General features: G+C 33.7%; 1 protein-coding gene across 2 annotated transcripts; it reads right to left on the minus strand.

The window, feature by feature from the left end:
* Positions 1–5,529: 5,529 nt before the first annotated feature.
* On the minus strand, positions 5,530–13,420 carry LOC110703743. 2 transcript variants are annotated; one of them, XM_021881528.1, is made up of 5 exons: positions 12,996–13,398; positions 7,135–7,443; positions 6,818–7,043; positions 5,992–6,227; positions 5,530–5,881 (listed from the first exon to the last, which is right to left on the minus strand). In XM_021881528.1, the coding sequence occupies exons 3-5, from the start codon at positions 6,981–6,983 to the stop codon at positions 5,672–5,674; spliced, it is 612 nt and encodes a 203-aa protein (XP_021737220.1). In that variant the 5' UTR covers positions 6,984–7,043; positions 7,135–7,443; positions 12,996–13,398; the 3' UTR covers positions 5,530–5,671. The 2 variants fall into 2 exon arrangements, with proteins under 2 accessions (XP_021737220.1, XP_021737221.1); XM_021881529.1 differs by lacking the exons at positions 5,530–5,881; positions 5,992–6,227; positions 6,818–7,043; positions 7,135–7,443 and adding exons at positions 7,610–8,623; positions 8,720–8,846 and having other exon boundaries at positions 12,996–13,420.
* Between the last annotated feature and the right edge of the window lie 5,354 nt (positions 13,421–18,774).

The following is an 18,774-nucleotide window of genomic DNA, read 5'->3' on the forward strand; positions in this document are numbered from 1 at the left end:
TTTCTCAGGAAGTAACCCTTGTTTTATTGCTTTCACTATCTTTTCTTTTTAGAATAGATTTTCTCTCATGGAAACGTTTATGTGTCTTTTGCTAGGTACATGACTTGATATACTTTGGTGCTTTGATTTGTATCAAGAATCAAGGAAGTTTGACTCCTATTTTTGCTAGCATATGGAAGACAAGGTTCAATTCTTAAGGAAACTAGCTTTGAAAAGTCTAATTAGGTCATATGCGGGTATTTACACCCACTTAACGTTCGATAATATCTTTCTTTGCTCCTTCTCTAATAGTTGATGCCTTGTTAGACATGTGTTCGTATTGTTCGATTGATCTCTTTTTTTTCCCTTCCCGTGGAATATTTGATTTATGTTTGAGCATGTTGTCTCATTCAAGCTTGGGAGAGGGTATTCTATCATGTTTGGTGGAATGTTGATACATATATGCCATGCACATTTGGATATGCATTTCCATGTTTTATATCTTAAAAAACTCCAAAAACATTTTTGTTTCTACCAAGGCAAATTTGCAATGTATCATTGTTTTGTTCTTGCTTTGGACATAATACTTTTGGACTTGTATAGTTTAATGTTTTTCTTTTTAATTGGTAATGGTGTGCACGGTTTGAGAGTATGCTTGGTTGATTCTAGGATAAAGCATTCTAAGGTAGTTGGTTAGAACTAGTGGGACCATGAAACCGAATTCTACTTTTTTGTGGCATGTTGGTAGTTCCTTCATATAGTCGAATTGACACCAATAATGAGTTTTTGCTTCATCCATGTGAGGTTCATTTTTTTTCAAGCCTTCAACATATATTTGCATGAGCGGCATGGATCCTTGACTATTGCGGACCTAATCTAGAATCTTGACTCATAATTCTCAAACTCGAGAACGAACCATCTAAGGAGGATAAAGGCATCTTTTCGGGCTGGTAATTTTTCTTTTCTAGGATAGTTTTCTTATTTTTGGTTTTTGGGTTTATGTTTGCCTACTTGCTAATCATTTGAGCCTTTTCCCTTCTTTTCAAGCCACATCTTTAGATCTTGAGTCTTTTTTTTCACTTTCGTTTCCATTCTTGGTTTTTGTGAAGCAATTGATCAATATTGTTGGAGTTTGTGGTGGAGGAGTTTGGATATTTTGTTCTCTTGAAAGCAAGTTTTTGTTGTGATTTTTGTGTAAATAATGGCTAATGAATAAATGAAAAAGCCATCCAAAGTAAAAAAAAAAAGGCAAGGACAAAGCAAATGCAAACTTGAAAAAGTCGTCCAAAGTTAAAAGAGGCGAGGACAAAGCACTAATAAAGAAAAAAAAGAGAAAACAAACAAAGTGAAAAATGAAAATATGCAAAAATATTTTGATGTGATTATCCATCTCCCTGTTTAGAACATTGAGGAAAATGCTCCATTTAAGCTTGAGAGGAAACGTTCTCACGCTTTTTGTGTATAAGTTTGTGAGTATAGCTTTGAATAAGCTTGGGGATGCTGTTCTCTTTTTGTTTGGTGATACTTGATTATGGTGTTGAGGATTGATCACCCATTGCTTCACTAATTAGGAATACCACCAAATTCGAAATTTTAAGCCTACCCTCAACCTTTTTCTCTTACATTACAACCTTTGGGAAAATCCTTTTGACCTAGAGGTTGAGTCACATATCGGGGGAGGGCATTATAAGTTAAAGCCTAAGAAAAGGGGATGCATTGTCAAGACATCGAGTAGCCAAAAAATTATCTCTTTTTCCGGTTCCTTCGTGGAACTTTTAAGATGCTCACTAGGGGAAGATATGAAGCTAGTAGGAAGAAAGCGGTAAGACCGTTTGGGATGAAAGTGGATTGTGTTTCTCTAGTTCCTATGCTTAGCATATTTATGTTTCAATCAACCTCGGGTATCTTAGAACGTGCACTCCTTTGCTTTGTTAGAAAGATTTGCATTCATTTGTGCTTGTATATTTGGAAAAGTCCTTTAATGAACATTTGTTTGCTTTTCTTGTATTTTGGAATCCTTCTCATGCTTTTCCTTTTTTGTATTATTATGATAGTTATAGGTTAATCTCATAGGAAACCTTTACAAGAGCATCACTCGTCCTCTAGGGAAATTTAGGGGTTTAAATGGCTTGTCTTTAGTTTCTAAAATTGATCGTGATTCCCAGAAAAATGAGTTAGTGTATATTCTCATCCTCTCTAATTTTCTTGTTTATTTATTTACTTGAATAATTTCATCATTTTTCCCGAGCACCTAGCCTCGCTGCCCAAGCTATCACGCGCGCAGCACCGGAGCAGCCACGCGCGTAGCAGCCATGCGCAATAGCACAACCGCACACCCAGTAGCTCAGCAAGCAGCCGTGGGCTGGCGGGCTGCGGGGCGGGTGGATGTCGCATTAAACCACCAAATTCCGTGTAGGAACTCACTGCGGGCTGGCAGCAGGTACCCCGCGGGGGCGGGCCTAGCTCGCGAGCGCGGGCTTTGGCCGCGGGCGCGGCTTCCCTCGTGCTTTGTTCTCCTCCGCGGGCGAGGCCGATTTCTTCGTGGACGCGGCTTTCTAGGTTTTATTTGCGATTTAACTTCTTTTCTCCGTTTGTATATATATTGTACGACCTTCTTTATTCTTTAGACATGTAATTCTTTTGTTTTGGAATAGTTTTCTCTCTTCTCTAAGAAGGATTAGGTTAGTTTAGGAGTCTCTCTCTAGATTAGGAGTAGTTTTAGAGAGAGAAAGTGAGGGATTTTAATGGTGATTGAGAGATTGAAGATACAAGGGTGACAATTGTGTTGAAAATCTTCTCTATTATTAATGAGCATTCTTAACTCTATCTCATCTTATTGCTTTGTTTATTTTCATGTTTTTTTGGTTTTATTTTGATGTTTGATTCTTGATTAGTGTAGTTGTTCTTGAAACATTGTTGATTCTTGATTTCCAAGTTGTTAGTTGATAGATGATGAGTCTTGAATAGTTGTTTAGCTAGGAATTGGGTGAAACTTGTATGATTGATTAATTGTTATTAATTTGGGAATTGTGTTGATTGATGGTTGAGATTAAAGTAAATAATGAAGGTTTGCATGTGTGTAATTCGATTAGGCTTTGAGAATTATGCTACATTGCAATGTAATTGCTAATGACACGAACAATTGATTTAGGAATTGCAATTATCGATTGGTTTTGGTTGTGATTCTCTTAGTTTGTTATTCATAGTGAACCCTAGCTTAACAATTAGGACACTACTAGAAAAAAGACTAATGGCAACAACAATAATTTGTTACCATATGTCTTATTAATGTTGCCATATGCCTATAGCAACGGATTATAAACCGTTACCAATAGGTGCCGTTGCTAAAACTCTTTGTCAACAACTTTCATGCATTAGGCAACAGTTATTGTAAACTTTTGCTGTAAATAACTATGGTAGCGCTTTTCTTAGGTAGCACTTTTTTACTTATGCTAACACTTATTTAACAACTTTAGGCAACATTTTCAAAGTTAAAGCAACAATTTTCGCTAATTTAAAGCAACACTTATTAGCTTGATACTAGTTGATGTTTAAAATTAAGGCAACACTTTATTTTGTTTATGGCAACGCTTCCAATTGAAACTAAGGCGACACTTTTAAACCTGTTAATGGCAACACTTTTAATTGGCATTAAAACAATAGATTATATACTGCGTATAATAAATAAATTGCTTAAATAGCATATAATCGATAAGTATAAGTTCTCCATAAAAATTTATACGTAGTTAATTCAAATCAATTCTAAATGGTTAGCTAAATATTTGTTACAAACAAAAAAAACATTTAATCTAAATATTTCATACATTAATCTAATAAAAATTCCAAAACCAAAATAAATAAATAAAAAAAAAAAAAAAAAAAAAAAAAAAACCAGTCTAATATTTTTGCTCAAATTCCAATAGATCTTTAGATGTTTGATGGAGCACTTGATACTTGGATATAAATAATCTCCTGCAAAACAACAATAATAATAATAATAAGACTCTTATATTCAATTAAAAAAAAATAAATATCAAATGAATTATTTATGGAAAATTATTATCAAAATAATAGAAATTACTATTGTAGTGAGTAAATAATGAAAAAAAAATCATCTAAAAAAGGCAAGATGGAGGTACCGTAGCAACATCACAAGAGTATAAGGAAGTAAAATCAAAGGATCATAAATTTGTATAATCATATATACTACAATATCAAAATACTAGCACAATTTCGCTAAGCTAGGATCATAAATTTTGATGCCTATCTTCGAGAAGAGGAAAGATATTGAGTTTTTAATCGTATAATTAACTAAGCAAATTGCGAGTAAGCACATATTTACAACACAAAGATCAAGTTTCTTGATTATCCATTATACCATATAAAGTAGTACTTGAACAATATTAAATAAATATGTAAATCACTAGCATGCATATATGAGCTTCTTAACATCCTGCAAATTCCAAGGCCTTTTTTAGCATATGCACAAACATAAAAATACATAATTCAAACCACCTAAGTATGATCTTTAATCTGACATCCAACTCAGCAAGCAAAGGTATTTTAAGTTAACTATTATAGATTCCCAACAATCACGCTGCTTATCTCTAGTGTGTTTACTTTATTTAGAACTTTAATAATATAATACACCATTTCAAATTCTTCAATCACATGTAACAATGTAAAAAATGAAAAAGAGAAAAGGAATGTAACATGTAAAATGGAATAACATACCTGTTCATAATCTTAAATAATATAGTTTATGGATCATTTGTAGTGGTTGAAACGATAGCTTTTGCAATAATTTCCGGAGTCAAGCTAGGACCTTTTTGGCGTAGTTTTGCAAGTGCTGATATTACTGCATCAAGAGTTATATTTCCTTGCTGATTTTCAATATCCATGCGTATCTCTTGTAGTTTTAAGGTCTCAGATTCAAGATCCTTTGTTTTCCTCTCTATTTCAGCTTCTTGTGCAGCATGAACTTCTTTTTCCTTGGCAAATTCTTTAATTTCAGCATTTGTATCCTTTTGAACATCAGCAGTTACAACACTTTTGATAGACTTCATGACCTCTTCTGGTAGAATCAAAGAGGTACCAGGTCCTTTATCTTTTCGCTTCTTACGATTGGCACTAAGGCCTTGTAACAATTATGTACCTCGACGTGCATTTCCCATAACTTCATCAAATGGATCCTTAACAGATTCACCACTCTGATCATCTTGAGAAGCTTCCAATTCCCTCATTGCTTGCTATAACAATTATTAAAAATTTTAGGTGACAAAGTATACGATAAATTTATTCATTAAATAAATTACTAGGAATAATATAGTATTTACTATCTTCTGTTGTGTATCATCATAAGGTCGATCATAAGTTATTCCCTCCTTTCGTCGTCGAGTCTCTTCAAACATTCTTCTTTTTGATGGTGCCACACCATCTTTTCGTAGCTAATAAATAAACAAAATTAAATATATAAACAACATAGAATCCATGAAGTAAACAAATCGTAATATATGTGGAATGTTTTTCGCACCAACTGCTCATGTTTCATGGCAAAGGAAACAGGACCATTTGTATGTATGTTGTCTTGTTCACGCCGATTTTCAGAATTCTGTTAACTGGTTTTCTACATAAAATAAAAACGGACAAGCATAAAAGTCAAGACAAATTTAGAGAGTTCCTAATTGTTCAATTATAACTTTGCTATTGTTGTTCCCCAATAAGCTAAAAGTGTTTTGTAATGAACTTCAGGCACTCTTTCAGGAGGATGCTTTAATCTCTCTTCATAGGTGTCATACATATAATAATGATCCCTTTTGAGGCGACATTTGAATCCTCTCCAAGATTGATCAAGAGTCTCCATTACCCAATCCTTAGCTTCAACTGGAAGGATGTATTTGCTCTAAAATAAAAGGTTAGGTTTATGTTATAAAATACAGTATTGAAACACATATAAAAGTAAACTTATGTTATACACTCAAAACATTACAAATGAGAGAAAAGAACACTTACATTCACAAATTCCCAAATTTTCTCCTTATTTGGAACTTTTTTCCAATATGTGTATGTCAAGGGAGCCCAATTGTAATCATGAGCAATAGATCCTAATAATCTAGTTAGCTCTTTCCTTGCCTTTTCAGGCCCGATAGGTTGTCCTTTGCCATTACAGTAGATAGTTACGCGATCTTCCCATTTGCGAGCATGGACATCAAACAAATTTGAAGGACCTCGCCCTTTCTTCTTAGGAACTTTTATCCAAGTAAAAACAAAATAATTAATTCATAAGAAATTTGAAGATAAAAATAAAGATTACAATCACAACTTTATCAATGCAATTACATGACATAAAAAAGTTCATAAGTAAACATGTGACAAGCATTCAATAGTTTTTTAGGCATTAACTAGATCAATTTGACAACTAAATTTAAAGAATTGCAATATGTTTTTGTATTGTATAATTCTAGAGAACTATGAAACCAAGTCTTATGCATCAGCAGGCCCTGCATCAACAGCAGCAGAGCCTGCGTGCACTAGCGGGATCCCCTTGATCAACACTAGCAGTCACATATTGCCTTGTGCAGCAACAGCACCTTCCAGAGCAAAAACTCTACTCAAATAACTTCAACCCATACATAGTTATGTTTGATTGTATAATGGTAATTAGCTAGCAGTTTGTTCATTGTTTACTGCTAATCATTACTAATATGATAAGAGAAGAAGAAAATTATAGAAGGAGATTATAGAAAGCTCTCTAACCTTGGATTGCATGAAAAAAAAGGTTACAAGACCATAAGATTTTTCATGATTTTAAAAAAGGGGAGGAGTATTGAATACAAACCTCTTGCGGAAACAGATTCTCCTCGGCTTTCTAGTGGAATAATGGTCGAAAGCGGGCGCTTAGAATTTTGTCGAACTTGCTCTAATTGTTGTACATCTTTCTCTATTTGTTGTACTTCAGCTGGATCCATTTGATTTTGCGTAACAAGGAAATCATCCATTGCCATAGATGGGCACGATGGCTGCTTCTTATTCTTCCTAGGTGGTTGCTCTCTAATTCTTTCCTTCTAACCTCGGAACATCAAGGTAATTATTATCGAAGATAAACATGATCCCAAGAAGAAAATTAAAAAAATAAGGAAAAAAGGAAAAAGTAACCTTCTTCTTAGGTATAGAGGTTTCTGCTTTAGTCAAAACATCTCTCTCTCTCTAGACATCTCAAACTCCTCGAGGTCACAATCTTCTTTATCAGGCACATAGTCTGGATCATCTACATTAGAATTCACATTCTTCTTTCCTTTTGCAAAGTTGTTATTTTTTTCCAACAGTTGCTGAGCAATCTTGTCGAGCCCTAACTCTCTAAACCTCTGGGCATTTTTTTCCATTTTCATGGACCTAACTTTCTCATAAGGTGTTAAAATGGACTTTGAGGCAATTTCAGGCTTATTACTTCCATTCTTTGTCATTCTGCAAACAAATATTATAAATAGTTAGTGGAAATAAAAAGTTTAGACCAATCAAATAGCAGTTACTGCAAAATAGTAAGACATATTTTTTCAAATATAACACATACAGACATACTTTATACTTAAAAATCTATATCTGATACTTGACCAAAGCAAATATATTCAGGTTTTGGAAAAAAATTAGAAAAAACAATCTTATTCACTAAAAAGATAAAAATTTTGAGGAAGTCCAAAGATGATAACTAATTACTGCTAACAAAAGCTAAATAAAAAAACAATCAACAAGTCTAATAACATAAGACAAATAATAATATGATAAATTCGCATTTTTTTTTAAATAAATACAATTGCTCAAGATTCATTAATAATCCTATGGATCATCAGCTGAAATATCATCAGTCGCATCCATCCAATCCCAATCTGTATCATCATAGTCAACGCCATCTTCAAGGTCGTTAACATTCTTAGACTCTGATAAATCTTCTATGTTCACAGCACGCACTTCAACATCAGCTACTACATGAATATGATTAGCATCAAAAGAAGGCATGTTATTAGAGCTATAATCAATAGGCTCCTCCCAATATGTTTCTTCATTTATTGCTTCCTCAAAGTCAAAAAGATCTCTTGGAACCCTTTTCATGACATATTGAATATCTTTTTCTAATGGGTCTTGGGAATAGTATACTTGATGAACCTGAGAAGCCAATACAAATGGATCATCTTTGGAACATTTCTTCTTGAAATTGACATATGTAAGCCAAAATTCATCAATATCACCAAGAAACCAATCGCACTTAAATAACACAACGCTGAATTGAGACCAAAAATCCAACTCAAAAATGTCTTCTATTACACCATAGTAGGTAACATCTCCGTCAACGGGATTTCGATCCCTTGAACTGGCAAAACTTGAAGTCAAGGTAGTCAAAGTCATACCACTATTTTGAGTCTTTAATCGTGAATCACGTTCTCTAGTGTAGAACCTATAACCTTTGATAAAATACCCAGTGTACCTCCTAGCCTTAGGATTAGGACCCTTAGCTAACCAAAAAAGTTCCCCATTAACCTGCTCCCTTTGAACTTTTTCAAAAAACCAATCAATAAAATCTCTGATATGACTTTGTGCACTATCCCATCTACGCTTTCGACCTTGGCTATTCACCCAAATCTGATGTTCTCTAAATTATAAAAGCGAAAAAAAAAAATCATTATTTTTATTAGATTAAATTATAAAAAAATCTAAACTGGAAATAAATTAAGAAAAAAAATCTTACTTGATGTATGTTTCAACTGTTGTATTGTCGCAATTGAAGACAATATATCTATGAGCTTGCTTCAGACTTTGGAAATCTAAAGTAAATCCTTTTCCTTTTCTCTTCCTTTTCCCTCCAATAGGATGTCCTACTTTAGGAAACAAAGATAATTCATCTACATGCTGATTAAAGGAAAAATTGCTAGCACATCTTTTATCAAGTCTAGTGTTTACACCTTCACGCAAATATCGAGAAATAAATGTCAAACACTCTTCCATCATATACCCTTCTGCTATACTTGCTTCAGGGTTACTCCTATTTCGAACATAGGACTTCAGCTTACCTAAATACCTCTCAACAAAGTACATCCATCGATATTGAACAGGTCCACCAAATTTGATTTCCTCTACTAAATGAACAGGTAGATGGATCATAACATCAAAGAATGCAGGAGGGAATATCATTTCAAATTGACAAAGTATATTGACAACTTCAGAAGCTAACCTATTTAATTCTTCGAGATCAACAATTTTACTACATATACCATGAAAAAAGTTCCCCAATCTAGTCAAAGGTACTGCAACATTTTTTGGCAATGTCTTCCTAACGGCAACTTGAAGCAAGTGATGCTATACGACGTGAGGATCATGAGTTTTGTAGCCTGAAAAATTCCTTTCTTTAACATGCACACACCTCCCAATATTTGATGCATACCCATAAGGTAACTTTGTTTCCTTAAGAACTTTGAGAAACAAATCCTTCTTTGTATTACTCATAGAATAAGGTGCTCGTGGAAATAGCATGTGGCTGCCATCTTCGGATGGATAAAGTTGGAGATGTGGTATTATGCCAAGATCCAACAAATCCAAACGTGCCTTATTGTGGTCTCTAGTCTTTCGTGGAATATCTAACAAAGTGCTAACAATATTATCGAAGACATTTTTCTCGATATGCATGACATCTAAATTATGACGATATTTAATATTAGACCAATAAGACAGTTGAAGAAAGCATGATTTCGTTTTCCATGGACCCTTACCACCTCCACCTTTACTGTTCTTCCCAAAATCATTTTCCAAGTTTTCTAATTCATTCATCAAATCATTACCATATAACAGAGAAGGTGCACACCTATCCTCTAATTTTCCATTAAGTGAATGTGTATCTTTCCGCCAAGGATGATCCATATCAAGATGCCTTCGAATATCCATGTAACAATTCTTTCTGCTGTGATTCAAGTATTTAGGTTCCACATAATGGTTACAATTAGGGCATGCATAATTTCCTTTAGTAGACCATCCAGACAACATGGCATAAGCCGGGAAATTATTTATTGTCCCCATTAATGCAGCATGCAATTGAAATGATTGTTTTTTAGATGCATCATAAGTCTCAACCCCAAATTCCCATAATTCCTTTAATTCGTCAATTAGTGGTTGCAAAAAAACATATATATCATTCCCTGGGGACTTAGGGCTAGGAAATAACAAAGACAACATAAAATATTCCGGTTTCATGGAAAGCCAGGGTGGAAGGTTGTAATTAATTAACACAACAGGCCATGTGCTGTGAACAACACTCATAGTTCGAAATGGATTGAATCCATCACTAGCAAGAGCTGAACGTACATTTCGTGCTTCATTTTTAAAGGCAGGATATGATGAATCAAAGTCCTTCCAAGATTGGGCATTTGCTGGATGTCTAATTTTGTCATCTTTTATTCGGCCTTTATCATGCCAAACCATTTGTTCAGCTGTTTTAGAACACATGAATAATCTTTGCAGTCTAGGTTTTAAGGGAAAATGTCTTAAAACTTTGGCAGGAACATTTTTAGACTTCCACCTAAATGTACCACACTTAGGACAAACATCAGCTCCTTCAAATTCCTTTCTATAAAGAATACAATCATTGGGACAAGCATGAAATTTTATATAATCAAGACCTAAATTCTTCACTATATTCCTAGATTCATTTAATGATTTAGGAAGTTCAGCCATTGGAAATGCTTCTCTTAATAGCTCTAAAAGATCTCCAAAGGCTACATTGCTTAACCAATAAGGAACTTAAAGAGAAACAAACGAATTATGAAAGATAATTTCGAGAAGGTTTTACAGCCTGGATATAGCTCTTTCTTTCCTTCTTCCACTAAATGAAAAAACTTTCTAGCCTCCTCATTTAGCTCACTTTCAACCTCATGATCTCTATTTAGACCTTCACTGACATCTATAAAAGTATCATGTAGTAAGCCATCAATATCATCATGTGTACTTTGATTATTTACTTCATGCACATTTTGCCTATCATTACTTGTAAAAGAATATCCCTCCCTTTGCAAGACCCACTCCTTGAATCCCTTCACAAACCCATTAATAATCAAATGATCATACACATCATCTCTAGAATGGAAAAAACGCCTCGAACACGTTTTACAGGGGCAAAATATTTGATCTCCAATGGCGTCCTTGGCAAAAGACTCATCAAGGAAAAAATTCAACGCAACTTAAAGTCCTCCGAACTTCTAGGATAGTTCATCCAATTATGATCCATAACTTAATTTATGTCAATTCCTAAATTACACAAGCAAATAAATTTAGAGATCTATCTATATTATGAAATGAAAGAATAGACTTGTTAGATATTAATTGGAAAAATATAAAGTGCTAAAGTTGAAAATAGAAATCTCAAGCAAATACATATAAAGATCATCAATGATATCTAAATACGTACACATATTAGTTATAAAGTTATATACCATAATCTAGTACATATAAAGTTATGATTATTAAGATCAAAAGTTATATATATGAAGAGAATAATTAGTTTTACACACTAACTAGACTGAAAGTTACAAAGTCTTTAGATAAAACTTCAAATAATAAGAAACCACTAACTATGAATTAAAAGTTAGGTAGACATGATTCCATTTCATAATAATTCCTGACTAATAAGAAATTTGCTACTAGTCTATAAGGAACACTTACTTGGCATCACAATCTGTAGCTTATAACAATCTTTAGGTTCACATACGCTTAATCTCTTTAAAATATAAGATTGATAAAGTAAAATCATACTCTTTAAAATCTTTATTATTTGTGCACTATCAAATTTAACTTTAACTCACTTTTTAATGATTCTTCACATCATCTTGTCTGGTTGTCCTGATATAGTTTCAGTTATGTGATTCAATTCTAATGGATAATGAATAAAATCTAAACTTTACGTATCACACTAAATAAGTTGTAATGTTGTAACAAAAGTTCACTTTATTGCAATGCTTATGTTACTGCGAAAGTCATGTTCTTTAAGTGGCATTAATTAGTGAAGTAGTGGTTAAGTTAGTTGTAATCATATGCTCACAGGTAGATATTTATAAATTTCTAGTACTTCTTACGAACTAGTTTCTATATGGAGCGTACTTCTTAATTTTCCAATTTCCATATAATTGTAGATTTTAAGATATGATAAAAATAGAACTAATAAAAGGAAAAGGGATGATCATCATGCGTTTATGATATGATTATAACTATTGCTTAACACAAATAATTACACCAAAACAAATTTAAGTTTGAGAATCATTTTTATTTAAAAATGAGAATAACTTATTTAAACTATAGCCTTTCAACTAATTAACATCAAGCTACTTATTGTGAAATATGATTTTGATTATTTGAGAGACCAGCCCTTGGTGGAACTTTTGCGTAACCATCTAAGGTAATTCCTGACATTGTATTAAAAGAGAAAGATGGACTTAAATAGGGAAAATGAGGTACACAAATTTAAAAGAGTTTTGGGCAATTCACTCGTACAACACACAGTTCCTTTTTTTTAACAAAAAAAAAAAAAAAAATAAATAAAAAAAAAAAATCACAAACTAGCAATTACGAGCAAGTGGAAACTGACTATTACTATTAATCTTTCCGAATCTAGAAATTATAAGCAGGGTCACAATCTAGAGTATAAAATTAACCAACATGTCTAACAATCCCAAAAATTCTATAAAGTTATGCAAGTAATTTCTCTTTTGTTGATCTAATACTAACCAGCCACATGCAACTCACCAAGAAAACACATTAATTTACAAGAAAAACAAAATCTACGGTAAATCATAATAAATCTATAAATAAAATTGAATTATATGAACTCTCAAAATCAAATTATACAATTCCCCATTTTACGAAACCCTAAATCCCCTGTTCAATACCAATAAGTTCCAACTACATAATTGTGATATCAAAATAAAATTGCAGATAAGTTATTCAAGAAAACATCAATTTAAACAACTTAATTACATACTAACCTTGTTCACTAGTGTTGAGAGCAAACACCAAATTGACGACGAATTATGATAATGAAAGAATTTCAAACTCTGATTCAAGCAATTTCAACCCGCTTACAAAGAACTGTAATCGGACTTGAAACGAAAAGAAAGGGGGTTTGTGAATTATGTGCGAAATTAGAGAGGGATGAGTTGTGGGGGATGAACAGGGGGAATTGAAACGAATAGAAAGGGTTTGTGAATTAGGAAAAGAAAGAGGGTTTGTGAATTAGGAAAAGAAAGAGGGAAACTAAAAAAAAATTAGACCGCTTAATTGAAAATTTTCATGTTCTCAGAATTTTCATGTACAAAAAAAAAGACCGCTTAATCACTACCGAATACTCCGTATTACTTATTTTTATTTTTCAAATTAGAAATTATTTAATTAATTAATCATTAATATCAACTTGCACCCTCTTGGTTAAACCGTTGCCAAATATTGTCTTTTACTTATTCATTAAAAGCGTTGCCATTTTTTTCTCTATAGCAACAGATTTTGAAACGAAAATGGTTAGTTATATCAGTAAATTAAAAACTGTTGCCACATGTCTACTTATAGCAACATTAATAAAACTGTTGCAAAAATGTGTGTTGCTATAGCCCTCTTTTGTTGTAATTGGCTCTATCATTCCAATTTATTGCTCTTATCATTAGTCTTCACAACCTTGGATTGGCATGATCTTCCCAAGTAGTTGTAATTTACATGATTACTTGTTGATCCCCATTCCTAGTATTTTATTTCCTTGGTTAATTTTTTGTTAGTTGTTAGTATTCTCTCTTACCTTTGTTTTTGACCTAGCTGAGGCACCCAAATCGAAAGCATTTGAACATTACCGTTTCTTTGGGTTCGACCCTTGACTTTCCTCTATGCTCGTGTTTAGGTTTTTTAAGTGTTTACAAATTTAGTTTGAGCGAGGGAGGATTAGATAACGACCTAGTTTTCCCCTCGTCACAAGCCAAAAAAACTTGTAATCAAACAAAACAATAAAATGAGATAGAGTAAGAAATGCTCGTTGATAATTGAGAAGATCTTCAATACAATTGTCACCATTGAATCTTCAATCTCTCAATCACTATTGAAATTCCCCACTTTCGCTCTCTGAATCTACTCCTAAACTAACCCTAAAACTAGAGAGAAAAGCTCTCAACCTAACCTAAGATATGAGAGAGAAAGTCTCCAAGCTAATCTAAAAATCGTCTTCTAAAATAGAAATGTCAAGACTAATTTATATTAAAACGAGCAAGGGGAAGCAGAGCAAACCATGCGCACGCACCACCTATCTGTGCGCACGCAAATCAATTTAAGCCCTAGAACAATCTATGCGCACGCACTAGCCACCCCATGCACACAAACAAATGGGTGTGCGCGTACAAACCTCTATTGTGATGCACGAGGCCTAGCTCCCCTTGGTTGCTCGATCGATCTTCGCGCTCTAGAGCATTCCTATCATTAGTGCACTCGAGGCGATGCCCACGAGAATGGAAACCTTTAATTCTTCAAGCACTTGAACACTCCAAGCCAAAACATTGCTTCCATGGTGCTTGTGCTTGCGGAGCTAGCTTGAATTGCATGCTTGGATTCCCGAACTTAGCTCCAAATTTCCTTGTATGCGCTTAAGTTTCCTCCTCGATAATTAAATCACAGGAAACTCGACAAACCTATAAAACAAGTCAAAGAAAAGGAGAAGCGAGAGAAATAGCCAAGAAATGAATAAAATAATAGGAAAACCATCAAAAGCACACAATTCTCTAAACTTATACACAAACACGCAAATCAAGCATTATTATGTAAAAACACAACATAAAAGACTAAAAATGATCGTAAAAATAGGAAGAAAACCTAGCCTAAGAGTGCCATAAATGGCACGCATAAAACTCCCCCAAGCTAAACTTTTGCACGTCCTCGAGAAAAACAAAAAACAAGGGAAAGAAAATGACGAGCTTATTAAAACAAACAAATTAAAAGAAGAGAGGAGACAAGAATATACACCAACCCACTTTCGTAGGAATCACGGTATATTTTAGCAAAAATCGACAAGCCATTTAAACCCCGAGATTTCCCTAAAATACGAGTGATGCTCTAATAAGGGTTTCCTAAGAGATTGACCCATAACTCCCACAAACCGAACAAACAAAGAAAAGCACGAAAAAGAAGCAAAAAGAAAAGAAAAGATCACAAATGTTCATGAATGGACTTTTAGAAATGTACAACCATAAATGAATACAAATCTTTCTAAACAAGTAAGGGAGTGCACATTTCAAGATATCTAAGGTTGATTGAAACATAGGACATCCTAAGTATAGAGAACTACAAAGACTCTGTTCACCTACATCTCAAAACACTTTTAGCACATTCTCCCAATTGGCTTCAAATCTACTTTTAATTAGCATCTCTATAGTTCCTTGAAGGAACCGGAAAAAGAAATAGATTGTTTCAGGTTTCTCGACATCTTGACGTTACATCCCCTCTCCTTAGGCTTTAACTCATAATGCTCTCCCCAAATATGTGACTCAGCCCTAGGTCAAAAGGGCTTTCCCAAAGGTTGTAACGTAAGGGCAAAAGGGCGAGGGAAGGCTTAAAATTTGGAATTTGGTGGTATTCCTAATTAGTGAAACAAAAGGGTGATAAAACGTTCTCCTTATAACCAAGTAATCACCAAAGAAAAACAAACCAACACCCCCAAGCTTATTCAAAGCTATAACCACAATCATATATACAAAAAGCTTAAGAACGCTTCCCCCTAAGCTTGAACAAAGCATTGTCCTCAATGCTTAAAATAGGGAGAAACACTTACAACAAAATGTTTTTGAAAATTTTCATTTTTTTTTACTTTTTTTTTTTCAATTTTTGCCAAAGCTTTTTGAATTTTCTTTGCTTTTTCTCAATTTTTCAATTTTTACATTATTCACTTTATTTATTGTCCTCGCCTCTTTTAACTATGGACGACCTTTTCAACTTTGCATTTGAATGTCCTTGCCTTTTTTAATTTTGGACAACTTTTTCATTTATTCAATTCCCATTGTTCACAAGATATACAAAACACAAGCTTGCTTAAAAATAAGAACCAATATCTAAACTCATATATAGAACAATCTCCAAGAACATGATCATTTGCTTCACAAAAACAAAAAATGGAACAAAAAGAGAAAAAAAAAGGCTCAATGTTCTAAAAATATATGGCTTGAAAAGAAGGGAAAAGGCTTAAATAGTTAGCAAATGGAAACCCAAGAACAAAAAATAAAGAAGGTTATCCTAGAAAAGAAAAATTACCATCTCGAAAAGATGCCTATGTCCTCCCTAGATGGTTCGGTAGTGTGTGAGGGAATTTTAAATCAAGATTCAAGATTAGGTCCGCAATAGTCAAGGATCCATGCCGCTCATTCAAGTAATTGTAGAAGGCTTGAAAACTATGAAACCTCACAAGGATGTGGAAAAAACTCACTAAAAGCTTCAATTTACCAAAGGGGAACAATTACGAGTTTTCAAAAATAAGAGAATTCAGTTTCAAGGTCCCAATAGTTCTAAACAACTACCTTAGCATGTCCTATCCTAGAGTTAACCAAAGATTCTCTCAAACCGTGCACACCGTTATCATTTAAGAAGAAAAGCATTCAAGTATACAAGTCGAAAAGTATTATTTCAAAAGCAAGAACAAAACAAAACACAATGCAAATTTGCCTAGAAAGAATTCAAAATCTTTTTGGAGTTTTTCAAGATTAAGAACATGGAAATGCATATACAAATGGGCATATCATATATGAATCAAAATCCCACCAGACATGATAGGATACCCTCCCCCAAGCTTGAATGAGATAACATACTCAAATCATAAATCAAATAATCCACGGGAGGGGAAAAGAAAGAAATCAAACCAACAATCCCAACACATGTCCAACAAGTTATCAACTATTAGAGAAAGAGCAAGGAATGATATTAACATATGTTAGGTGGGTGTAAATTCCCGCAAATGACCCAAATTAACCTTTCAAAGTCTAGTTCATCTATCATTGAATCTTGTTTTCCATATGCTAGCAAAATAGGAGTCAATCTTCCTTGATTCTAGATTCAAAACAATGCACCTATGTATATCAAGTCATGTACCTAGCAAAAGGAACACAAAAATTTCCATGAGAAAAAATCTATTCTATAAAGAAAAGAAAATGAAAGCAATAAAACACGGGTTACTTCCCGAGAAAGGCTTGCTTATGGTCCAAGCTTGACCACTCTAGTAAAATAGTAATCCAACGAACGCAAGAGCTTGTCAAATGCACTACTACACATTTCATTTGAAAGTAAGTATGCACATGACAAAGATAAGGCATGCAATAAGCTTAGTGCACACCTATGAGGAGAGAGATGTCAAGAGAAAGATGGAGAATCAAAAGAAAATTCAACACAATAAGAAAAGGAAAAATAAGAAGAAGAAGAAGTAGAAGAAAAAGAATAAGGCAAACTCTCCTCACAATATTTCTGGGTGGCATAATCATCCTTTTTTTCAAAACGTAAGAGGGTCCCCAATAGGCTCAGTAACAAAGGAAGGGAGAGATATAGGAGTGTAGGGGATATGGTTAAAATTCCTAGAAAAAGGGACATGAGAAAAGGGAAAAAGAGTAGCTACTCCTTCACCATCATGCCTCACATCACCAATAAGAGCACGAAAATCAATTGAAGAGCACTCATGATCTCCATTTCCTTCAAACATCCAACTTCCAAGATGCACTACATAATCCCCTCCATCACAACTATGTACAACAATTCTCTCAACATCTTTAAAGCCTAAAGTCTCAAAAACATGCATGAATGGATGCAAATTCATTTCAAACTCATCTCTCTCCCATGAAGAATTCTTAATAAACTCACTCAAAAGGCTATGAGTTTTCATTTGACACTCAAAACACATATTAGTCATAATCTCAATCGAGTTCAAATGCTTATGGATAGCAAAATTACAATCATGCACTTGAGAATCATCAAGATGGGAAATAGGGTTGAGGTTATAAAAATCAACACTCTCTTCATTATCAACTCCTTAACCATCACTCAAATTCTCACCAAAGGGATCCTCACACTCTATTTGTTGCTCAAAATCATCATCAAAATCCTCAACACACACATTAGATTGGTGTTTTTCACATACACGCATCAAGGATGACAATTATCTTTCTAACTCATCTCTTCTTCTCTTTTCATCCTCAATATGCTTCTCATTCTTTTTCATTATCTCTAATTGACATCTCATATATGTAAGAATCATCTCCTTACTAGGCCCAAGATCATTATGAAGCTTAATGCGCCTAATTTGAGACTCAAATATATCAACAAGAGATTTAAAAGGTGTATAAGGTTGAGGTTCAACAAAAGAAGAAGATATACAACAAGGATTGGAAAAATCAACATGAAAATCATTAGCATATTCATCACATTAGGGAGTTGAGGCACAATCAAGCATATGAGATTCATCATTTAGGGAACAAAGCACAACACAAGAAGGCATGGTAAATAATGAAGAATATTGAAAAATGCCATTAGCATCAACTTGAGTATGTACCTTATCATCATGAGCAAAAGAGGGAATAGATTTGAAATCATTTGTTCTAGGTTCACTAATGGGAACATTTGGCAAATCATGGGAATTCATGCTAATATTAGAAGAATCAACACATTGCACATCAAAATTGGAATCATGATTGCCTCTATTATAGACATCCCTAGCAAACCAAACATAGAAATCCTAAGCATCATCAATTGACAATGCTCTAA

This window comes from Chenopodium quinoa, unplaced genomic scaffold (assembly GCF_001683475.1).
Source record: "Chenopodium quinoa cultivar QQ74 unplaced genomic scaffold, ASM168347v1, whole genome shotgun sequence".
Lineage (NCBI taxonomy): Eukaryota > Viridiplantae > Streptophyta > Magnoliopsida > Caryophyllales > Amaranthaceae > Chenopodium > Chenopodium quinoa.